The sequence below is a fragment of the Chiloscyllium plagiosum genome, unplaced genomic scaffold (assembly GCF_037043375.1).
Source record: "Chiloscyllium plagiosum isolate Xiang-an unplaced genomic scaffold, Cpla_swu_hap1 HiC_scaffold_6, whole genome shotgun sequence".
Classification (NCBI taxonomy): Eukaryota; Metazoa; Chordata; class Chondrichthyes; order Orectolobiformes; family Hemiscylliidae; genus Chiloscyllium; species Chiloscyllium plagiosum.
Genome location: NW_028270144.1, coordinates 103,238,498 through 103,250,123, shown reverse-complemented (window position 1 = coordinate 103,250,123; position 11,626 = coordinate 103,238,498). Strand labels below are relative to the sequence as shown.

At 41.1% G+C, this 11,626-nt stretch overlaps 1 protein-coding gene across 1 annotated transcript in view; it reads left to right on the top strand.

The window, feature by feature from the left end:
- Positions 1–7,335: 7,335 nt before the first annotated feature.
- Positions 7,336–11,626, top strand: part of foxo1a (forkhead box O1 a) — an 87,069-nt gene continuing 82,778 nt past the window's right edge. Inside the window, exon 1 of the mRNA XM_043692126.2 lies at positions 7,336–7,946. Coding sequence (XP_043548061.2) covers positions 7,380–7,946 — 567 coding nt within the window. The 5' untranslated portion in view covers positions 7,336–7,379. The remainder of the gene's footprint in view (positions 7,947–11,626) is intronic.

Sequence of the window (11,626 nt, the reverse complement as noted above, 5' to 3'; positions counted from 1 at the left end):
AATGGCAGAGGGTTGGGAACCAGAGGACATCAATTTAAGATGTTTGGCAACACAACCAATGGGAACATGAGCAAATTGTTTTAAGTGGTGACTAGTTAAGATCTACCATGCAGTGCCTGATAGTGTGGTAGAGACAGATTCAACTGTGACATTCAAAAGGGAGTTTGATGAGCTTAATGAAGAGAAACATTTGCTAGGGAAAGGATAGGACTACAGAAGCTGACTTGCTGTTACAGAAAGCTGGCATAGACACAATGGACAAATGTCCTCCTTCTGTGCTGTAACAATTCTGTGATTCTGAGTTCATTTTTTTCAAACATGCTGCATGTTTTTGTCAGCTGTTTGCTCATTTATTCAAAAACAAATTCTCTTCCAGTAGATCAATACTTTGTTCTGCTGCAAGCAGTTATTCACATTTTATTTAAAAATGCAATAGTTTCTGCTTAAACTATGCTGTCAGTGAATAGACTAATTACAGTGCTCAAATGAAGCTTGTGGTACTGCCCCTTACCTCTGGCATTACAAACTCAGAACAAACTAGATCCAGATAAGGGACTTTAGGCCAAAGTCTGTCCTTTCCCTTTCCATCCTTCAGAACACCACAGCTCCTGTCTTTCAAGCACTTATAGCTTTTATGTTTTGTGTGACTAAGTCAGATGGACTGATGACACATTGTGAATGCTCATGCTGTGCGCTTAATGCTACAATAGTGCACGGTGGAATGGTAATAGCTTCCTGATGCCCTAAGGCAAGTATTAAACCTCACTGGCTTCTTTTAGTCATTTCAAACTTCTTGTATGAACATGTCAAGCATTGACTTGACTTCAAATTTTCTTGATTTTCATTTTAGTGATGCTCTGTCTAACATTTTATTTCACAACATTCATTGACAAATGTTGATTAATATGGGCACTACTTGTTACATTTTCCTCTGTTTGTTTTCTCCCCCGAAGGTGGCAACTTTTACTGAGGATGCAGTTGCTGCAGAGTTGGCAGTTGTCCAGTAACATATCCAAGTGGGTATCATTTATATGTAAACCAAAACTGTGAATGTCAACAAATGAGCATCACAACTAAACCCATAAAGTATGAACATATGGATACTTTCCAGCAGGGGTCACTAGACCAAGAGCAGGGGTGAGATCCCATTAAAAGGACATGGAAGCTAATCACAGTAGAGCCATTGCCACTGTAGCAGAAGTAAAAACAAAACTCTCAAATTGGGAAGGAAATGATGAGGTGTATTTAACACTTCAAAATTAGTTTTATTTATTTTTTGGTTGGTAGAATTCTTAGCCATTTTCTGATCTTCTGTCCCTGAAGGGTGTTGACTCATTGAGAGAGTGCAGTTGCTCATCATGGCCTCACCCAAGACACCATTATTCATGTACACACCTTAAGAATAAGTGTCATCAAAAATCTTATTTATCATGGGAATGTCATGCTTTAATTCACAGGTGTTTTGAGCAGAAATGACTGGATAGCAAGCAGTATTTTGGCATGTGATAGTCTCCCTTTGTTCAGGGCATTCAGGCCAAAATGTAACGCTCCTCTCCTGTCCCACTTGAGGTTAGTTAATGCAACCAAAAGAAGGGATCGAACCTAGGTTTTGAGCGCATGATAAAATATTGTCACTTCATTTAATAATTTAATAGAATGCAATTCTATTTCTTTAAAGACCAATAGATTGTTATTATGCTGTCTCAGGCAAGAAAGTATAACTTGGTTAACAATGAGGTATTTAAACATTGTGAAGGCCACAGTCCTGCCACAAATTCCATTCCTTAGCCAACAGTTCCATCCCCCTCACTGGCCATGTTGAGGGCTGAATCAGACTGTTAGCAACTTTGTCATCTATTAGACACTGAACTAAGCTATCAAACAGCATATCATCTTCAACTCCAAGATGGCCTACTGTCAGCTCTGTAATAACAGTTCTCTCCATCCTTACTGCGGTTCATCTGCAGCAGGAACCCTGACCCATGCCTTGTTATTATCAGTCTCAGCTACTACGCTCTAGGCCAGCTTGCCACCTTCCATTGTCTGTTAAGTAGAGTTTATTTGAAATGCTGATGCCCATATCCTAATCCACATTAAGTTCAGTTCACTTATCCTCCCTTTGCCAGCTAATTTACATTAGCTCTCAGCAAAGTCTTGATTTTAAAATGTTCATCTTTGTGTTCAAACCCAATAAGGCCTTGCCTCTCCCTATCTCTGACCTAATAACTTTACAAGACTTAATGCTTTTCCAATTTTAATCTCTTACTCCACCCACCAGTTTTCATTTCACTACCATTGATGTTCATGCCTTCAGCAGCCTAAGCCCTACATCTGAATTACATCCCAAATCAGTCTTCATCTCATTCTCTGTCTTCTCCTTCAAATCGATCCTGATAACTCCTTATGAAACTTGGTTTCAAATGTTGTCTCATTATTTGTGTGGAGATATCTGAAATGTTTTATTACATTAAGGACACAATATAAGTTATATGTCAGCAAGATCAGAATATTTGTTGTAAAACTACTTTTTTTTTAACTGTGTAGAACTAGATTGCTGGGCACAATCTGTCAATAATTGACATTTAATTAGTGGCAATGGACTCTTGGACCAACAAAATCAAGAACTTTCATCCAGTGTCGTCATAATTACTATGGTTAGAAAAAAACGCAGAAGGGGCAATATTCATCATCTTGGGAACATGTTCTAATCTGAAAACAACGTTCTGAACAAACACACATTCCTGGTGACACACCTGGGGCACATGCACTATGCAGCAGCCAAGAAAACAGTAGAAGTCTATAAAAAGAGGCCTCATCAAATAGGCTGGAATACGTTTGTGAATTACAGTTCTTTACAAAAGAACAAAACAATCCAAGTGCAATATGGTTAGAAATATGCAGGGTACCATTGGTGTTAAGGGCCTGTCTATGGAATGACCTCTTATTTCAGGTTAGGCATACCATACACCTGAGGAAGACTTTACTGTAATTCTTCCCTAACTCAGCCCCAAGTGCCTACCTTAGTGCATCAAGGTAATGTTTGTCCAATTTTCACTCTAGCTATTCAATGGTACTTCTAAGGTGGTTAGAAACTTTATACTGAGGCCCATCTGGCTAAAATCTCAATTGAAACTATTCAATCTCACTTTTGTCTAGTAAATGAGATGGTGCACATAGGAACAATCTGAGCTAAATTTAAATATAAGTCCTGAAGGTGAAAGATGAGTGTCTTGGTCACTGTAGGTCAGTCCATCACAAATATTCATTTTTATGAGTGAAAACCTGGAACACTGTGTAGTTTTAACGCATGTCAGTACAGTTTCTCCTTAACTGTAGTGTTAACTTGACTGTGGACAAATGACTTATTGTACCAGTTTTACTGGGTTTCAGGTACTCCAGTTAGGCAGATTGCTAGAGAACAAGAGTGAAATTAACATGGTATGTGATTGGTGACAATTCCAGTTTATAAATGAACTAGGAAAAACAAGAAGTATGGACTAGGAAGAATGGTGTTGCACAGGTTCATACTATAAATGTTTATGTTCACAAAGGAAATTATAATTTTATGTCCACTTTGTAAGTATTATGATCCCAATTCTTGGCTTTAGTTGATCTCTGCTGGAACTGCAGTATGAGGTGAGGTTGCGGAGGGGAAAGTTGATATTAGCGGTTGTCACACTATAATTGTCTGTAGGAGAGATGATGTTCAGTAATTCACTGGTTGTTACTGGAAAACATGTGTATGTGGACATTATGGAGGGCATCAAGGCGGAACAACTTATGAACATTCAATGTCTAGAATATATATGAAGAATGGTCAAGATACTAAAGCATCACTAACACCTGTGGAAGAGTCACATTCTGCAGAAAATAAAGGAGAACATTGAGAGAAAAAGATTAGATGACAAAATTAGTTTTAACTGTGTTTGCGTTGCAGAGAGACAGAACAGTTAGGGAAATGCAAGTAACATCAAGAATAATTGTTAATTGCAAAAATATTGGCAAGTATTAATTTTACAATAAATAACACAATGTCCTTTTGAAAGGTAATGTTTTTAAATAATGGCCAGTGATTCGCAGCTTTAAACAATCATATGGCAATAGCTAATGTACTAAATGTTATGTCATGGCCAAATATTAAATTATTGATTCTTGTAATAAACTTTTACTATCGTCAACCTTATTAATCTGTCAGTGAAAATGCATCAGCAACACTAGTCATTAATCCAATACCTGGTGCTAAATGAAGGTGACCCGAATTGATGATAATGTTTCCATGAATTCTTTCTCTTTGTAGCAACCACCACACTCTAGTGCATTATTTCTGCTTTTAGACAATAGACAATGGGTGCAGGAGAAGGCCATTCTGCTCTTCGAGCTGCACCACCATTCATTATGATCACGGCTGATCATCCTCAATAAGTATCCTGTTCCTGCCTTATCTCCATAACCCTTGATTCCACTATCCTTGAGAGCTCTATCCAACTCTTTCTCAAACGAATCCAGAGACTGGGCCTCCTCTGCCCTCCGGGGCAGAGCATTCCACACACCCACCACTCTCTGGGTGAAGAGGTTTCTCCTCATCTCTGTCATAAATGGCCTACCCCTCATTTTTAAGCTGTGTCCTCTGGTTCTGGACTCATCCATCAGCAGAAACATGTTTCCTGCCTCCAGAGTGTCCAATCCTTTAATAATCTTATACGTCTCAATCAGATCCCCTCTCAGTCTTCTAAACTCAAGGATATACAAGCCCAGTCGCTCCAATCTTTCAACATAAGATAGTCCCGCCATTCCAGGAATTGACCTCGTGAACCTATGCTGCACTCCCTCAATAGCCAGAATGTCTTTCCTCAAATTTGGAGACCAGAACTGCACACAATATTCCAGTTGCGGTCTCACCAGGGCCCTGTACAGCTGCAGAAGAACCTCTTTGCTTCTATACTCAATCCCTCTTGTTATGAAGGCCAGCATGCTATTAGCTTTCTTCACTACCTGCTGTACCTGCATGTTTGCCTTCATTGACTGGTGTACAAGAACACTCAGATCTCTTTGTAATGCCCCTTTACCTAACTTGACTCCATTTAGGTAGTAATCTGCCTTCCTGTTCTTGCCACCAAAGTGGATAACCATACATTTATCCACATTAAACTGCATCTGCCATGCATCTGTCCACTCACCTGTCAGGTCACCCTGTAATCTCCTAACATCCTCCTCACATTTCACCCTGTCACCTAGCTTTGTATCAGCAAATTTGCTAATGTTACTATTAATACCATCTTCTATATCAATATATATTGTAAAAAGCTGCGGTTCCAGCACTGATCCCTGTGGTACCCTACTGGTCACAGCCTGCCATTCCGAAAGGGAGCCGTTTATCACTACACTTTGTTTCCTGTCAGCCAACCAATTTTCCATCCAAGTCAGTACTTTAATTAGAACATTTGCTTATTTAAATACAATTTTTGAAAATGTTTAACATCACTTATGTACATACTATGTTGGAAATGTCAGATTAGGCCCGTGTGCTGATTGAGTTGGTAAAATGTTTTAGTTGCTTTGACTAATCCTCGGGAATGAATATTCTTTGAAAATATATTTTAATTTCAGGTAGGGTAATCTTGATTGAGTTGGTACTGTAGATGTAACTTGTCGCGTTGCTTTTATTTTCAGGGAAGTTGCGGTGTAATGGCTTGTAAATAGGTGAAGACACAAGTCCCAAACAGATTAAAAACACTGTCCTCGGAGTGCTTTAGGTGTGGAATCGTTTGGTTGACATGCTGTTAACGGAAGAAAATATTCAATAGACTGACATGGTAGTTCCTATCTAGAAAATATTTTCTTCTAGATAAAACCACAGCATTTAAAGCAAGAATCGTGTCGCGTTTCAACGCCTTCCTTTAGATTTAGCTTCGAAACGATGCCAAAATATGCAAACTGATTACATCTTTTGTGGCTGTTCCAACCTTCTTTGAAGTTCAAAATCGTTGTGAAGTTATTATTTCTTTTTTGAAAAAAGCCATAATGTTACTCATTTCGTCCAAATCTTTCGACTTTAAATCTAACAGCCTTTCCTTCTAACAGGTAACCTCGGGGGCGGAGCTCAGACCGTATTGATACGGGTGACAAAATTAGAGTGAACTCAGGTTGAACTCAGGGATTCAGTTCTAATCCGCAAAATGCAGAGTATACTCGAAGTAAACAAAACTCCAGATTGAACTAATTTCAGTACTGAAGCCGAGTGTCTGGTCCATTTGTCGGTGTGGAAGTGACTCAGATTTTTTTGGAAGTGGGGGTGGGGGGGGGGGAGAGAAATCTGTCAATATTTGACATTGGTTAACCGCTGTTCCAGAAATACAACAGGTCTGCAGGAGAACAGGGTGTGCAGTCTCGATCACTCTCACGCACTTTCTCAAAATCACTGTCACACTCAGGTTGCAGAGCTTCAAAGGCTGTCCCGCAAATCGAATTAGGCTGAGTGTACAACTGTCGACTTTAATTTTCATGCCTTGAATAAACAGTACCATCCTTTCGGATTTTGCAACGCCAGCTTTGCGTCGGGAGCCAACACGTTCTCATGATTTCATGAGGGACTTCAAACCTCTGCGGCTCTCCGAGCCTGCCCTCCTTTCTGTGAACTGGGGGATTTTTTTTTTGGTAGATAAAAGTCCACTGTCAGACTGTCAAAATGGCTGTGTGTCTGTACGTGTTTGTTTTTATGTGTGAGTAAGCTCCCCGCCATGTGTTTACTCATGTTGGTGGTGGGCGGACTTTGATGAGCTCCGCCTCATCAACCTAACTTGAATGGTTGGGGGACGGGGACGGGGGTGCAGACAGTGTATGGGGCAGGGGAGAGGAAAGAAGGGGGCGGGGAAGGACTCAGTCATTTCCCGGGGTCTCATTGGCTGGAGGTCCCCGGCTTCTACGCGGATTCCGATGTCGATTGGAGCATCTAGCTGCCCATCAAGCTGTCTCCGCCTCCTCCCTTTGTCACGCAGAGCCATCAGGTTAGGCGGCTCGGCCCAGAGTACAATACAGCGCTTGTCTGTACAGAGGAAAGTAGGACAAATGGTACGACAGGGTCATGAAGGTCTATGAGCATTATTATTGTTTTGTCAACGTGTTCTTGTTTTCTGTGTAATTTGTTTTCTGCTCTTGTTGGAAATCGTTTTTTTGTTGGAGTTTTTTTTATATCAGAAGGGACATTATTTTTTCTCTTGCTGCCCCAAGTGACGAAGTAACTTTTTTTTCCCCACAAAGTTTTTCTTTACTCCTCGCGAGTTGCGTTTAAAGCCGAGAGGGAAAGGTGGGGGGGGGGAGGTGGGGGGTGTGAATAGACGGACAGACAGAGAGGGAGGAAAACAAACTTCAAAACTCCAGTCATGGCCGAGGCACCGCCGCTTCAACAGGTCGTAGAGATCGACCCCGATTTCGAGCCGCAATCCCGGCCCCGTTCCTGCACCTGGCCCTTACCCCGGCCGGATTTCAGCTGCGCTTCGTCCCCGGCTTCGGTGAAGCAAGAAGGGCAGAGCGAGTTCAACCTGACCCCGGAAGGGGCCGGCCGGGTGAGCGCTTCGGTGTCGCCGGCTCTGGTGCTGGAGGAGCAGGACGAGGACTTTGAGCAGAAGCCCGCTGTTCTCGGACTCGAGTGCTGCGGTGACTTCCAGTGCCAACAGCAGCAGCAACAGCAACAGGATGGCTGTCACCATCAACATCAGCACCAACAGCAGCAAGTCCCCTCGGCCGGAGCCGCTTCGGCAGCCCAGAGAAAGAGTAGCTCTTCTCGGAGAAATGCTTGGGGGAACCTGTCATACGCCGATCTCATCACCAAAGCCATCGAGAGCTCCCCGGAGAAGAGGCTGACCCTGTCCCAAATCTACGACTGGATGGTCAGGAGCGTCCCTTACTTCAAGGATAAAGGAGACAGCAACAGCTCTGCTGGATGGAAGGTGGGTTCAAAATAACATTTAGTTTTTTTAAATCTTTTTAAACTTTGTACTATGTGTATACATATTCAATACAACCAATTCAGTTTTCATTTAGAAACAGAGGTTTTGGTGAAAAAATATCGATATTCCCAATAGTGCATATTGTAAGGTTATTCTACTTTCCGAATCCACTTAGCGCCAATTGTTGTCCAGCAGGAAGGAAGTCTGATGGGAATGATAGGAATGACTCTCGCAAAGATCTGACACTTTAAATATTCCGCTTTCAGGACTACAAGATATAGCTGTAAAAAAAACTGCACCTTTTTAAATGATTTACTGCTAATCATATGTCGTACACTCCGCAGAGATAAAGGGTGACTTTTTAAATCATATTTTCCCACCTGTTTTGGAGAGTGGGATAATATTGTGTTCAGTGGAAAATCACACGTGTGACCAAAACGGGTCCAGTCGGTCTAGTTACCAAGAAATTGTCCATTAGGTAAGAGGTGAGATCAGCTGCTCTCACACAAACACTGACTACTTCACGATGGATTTCCACATGTAAAAGAAAACAAAACGGACAGCATCTTCCACAACTTCAAAAACAAATCACTGTTAGAAGGTCCGGAAATGCTGTCCCGATGAACTCGCGCTGCCTTTTATTTTAGATTTTACATTATTGTCGCAACTTGCATAGCCTTGGCAAACAAGTGACGTGTAAATAAATCGATATTGCCTGACGTACGTCCCAAGTTTCCCAAACCAAATAAAACATTTTTTGTGCCATTAGGTAGGTTCGTGGTTGATATTCTGTATAGTGAGCAATTAGTTTTTCTTTCGAATGGGTGGGGACGGAAGATACTAGTGAGGAAGAGAATGTCGGAAATCTTGGGAGTAAATGTTAACTGTTGAGCAGCTCTCTCGGTTTTCTCATGCATTACCTTATTAATTCAACCCAGACCAGTAAGGCAATATAGTATATACAACAAAAGGTAGCATTGCTTTAACAACATTTACCAGGCTTCTGGATGGGTATACGAATAGGAAGGGTTCAGAAGAGTCTGGGCCAAGTGCTGGCAAACTGGACTAGATTAGGTTAGAATAACTAGTCGGCATGGACGAGTTGGACCGAAGGGTCTGTTTCCGTGCTGTACATTTGTATAACTCTTTTATGACTAACCTTTTTTCTGTGAAAACAGAATTTGAAATTAATGGTAAGACAGACGTTAGCCAACATTTCTGAAGAGCAAGACAAATTAACGGAAATCTGTAGCTTTTTTTTTAAAAAAGGGGCTAACTAAGGAAGTCCGAGCTTGGGGGTTTAAACATGTGCGCAACTAAAGACTTCAAAAGTATTGCCAAAATACCAAACTGTGTACGTCCGGTTCAAAAATTCAATTGGTTGGCTTGTATTTAAATAACACCCCCACCCCCGTGTTCACATTGAAACCTGTGATGCGGTTTGCACATCTCTTGATGCACTCTGTCCATGGACTCTGAATCTTGGGGCGGACATTTGTTCGCAGAGTATCGCAATATTAAAACGGCGCATCATTTCTCTTTTAAAGTTTTTAAGCGGAAACACTCTTGCAGCCCTGATTTTTGTCTGGCTGGATTTGGGGCCTTTCTCTGCCTTTCTTTCTGTCTTGCTCTTTGCGTTAGTTATTTTGTCATGTCAATACAATAGAATCATAGTTGTCGGATGAATCACGCATGCAGTCGGCTGGGCGCATCTGCCAGTCTGTCCCTGAATGTTATTGTTTCAGGCAGGATCGCACGCGTCCGTCGATCACGCCCACACCCTAACCTGCTGCCCTTGCTTGGTTCCGCCCTTGTCCTGACGTGATTGGATTGGATGTGTCAAAGAGTGGGTCTTCCAAGGGCTTCTCTGGCTCCGATTGGACGGAGCCCTCTGCCGATCATTCAGGGAAGGCAAGCTTGATGTTTCAGGGAATAATGCATCAATCCACTGACAGGCAGAGAGAGAGAGAGTGACTCATTGACAGAAACAAAGTTACGCAAAGATCTCGACAAGTTGTAATTGTAACCTCCTCCCTATCTCCTCCACCAACCTCCCCCTCCCTTTCGTCGGGAAACTAAGCTGACGCTGGTTATGTACTTTTCCACGTGTTTTTGGAGAACGGGCAACCGTTGTTTTGGTGACACAAACACAGCTGAGGAAAACGGCTCAGATAAATAAGAAAGACTCCGAGTCAGATTGTGAGCTGTTCCTTTGTCGGCTTTCCGCTTTCTCTCGTGACTTGCAACAACTTGGAACAGTTTCATGTGTTTTTGTAGTTTGTATTTTCTATTTTTTGTGGCGCAGCGTTGTTTTTGATATCAGAATGGAAATGGATTTGACGTTTCTGTCAAATGAATTGTGCTATACTCTTTGTTGAGCGAAAAAAAACAGCACCAGCTAGCGGAACGGTTCGTTATTTTTACATCTTCCGGCAAAACAGCCACAATAAGCGGTGATGCATTTCCTTATAGATTGGAAAATAACACATTTTTCAGAATTGACTCATTTGAACCCATTTGAACTGTTAAATGTTTACGTTACTGCCAGCTTGGAATATAAATTAAGTCATAAAGGTGGGAATTACCTGTCTTGTAAACTGTAATAATGACGAACCTTTTGATACATGGAACTTTTTTTATATCGAAAATATCCCCTTCCTTGATCATTTGTTTTGGAGCCTGGCAGGCGTTGGGTGGCTTCAGCTGAATTTAAATTGCACCTGTGAATGTCGCTTATTAAAAATATCTTAATATTTTAAATATGATGGAGTAGTACTGATTACATTCAATAATCGTTGCTGTGGCATTGAAGTCATCAGAACAAATGCACCAATGTAAACTGGATTAATACACAATAATATCTTGATAGAGGTGCTGAAAGTGACACATCTCTAGTCCAGATTCATGTACTATCGTACAATTTTTTTTTTCTTCAGTTCTGCCTTTTTGACACTGGAATCTTGTTCTATGTGCTGACTGTTTGACAAGGATGCATATCATACAAAAAAAGAGGCAAAATAGAATTTAGGAATATAGTGTTTAGGGGCAAGATTGGGCCTTTCAGCCCGACTAGCCAGCACTATCTTTCAATAAGGTCATGGCTGAACTAGTTGTGGTTTCAATCCCACTTTTTCACCCTCTCTTCCAACCCCATAGTCCATGACTCACTTCTCTATAAATCTGACTACTGATTGAGTGGTAAATGGTTAGTCAGTGAGGGGAATTAACCTATAATAGTGACTAATTGTAAAATATACCTGTATTTGTAAAATAGTTTACCTGTCTTTTGTAAAGCTGTATATACTTTTGAACTTGCCCATTATTTTCCAGCAATTCATGAGAATGATATAGCTGCAAAACAGAGGGAATGGAAACTGCCAACTGAAAGCAGTTATATTCCAGCACATTATTCAAGCATAAATTAGGTTTGAATCAAATGTTTATAAATATAAGCTGCATTACAGCAGCAGTACTGTAAAGTATGGAACTGTCTGACTTTTGCCATAACATGAACAGGTGCTAGCGTTTCCCTTTCCCCGTCTGGGTGTACCTTGATTAGTCCACTCTTAAATCCAGTTCAAAATGTCCAAACTTTAAATATTTATATTTAAGGTTATTTTTATACTTTTTTTTCATGAAGCAATGCAACTAATCCTAGTTTCCACCATTGAGGTATGAGC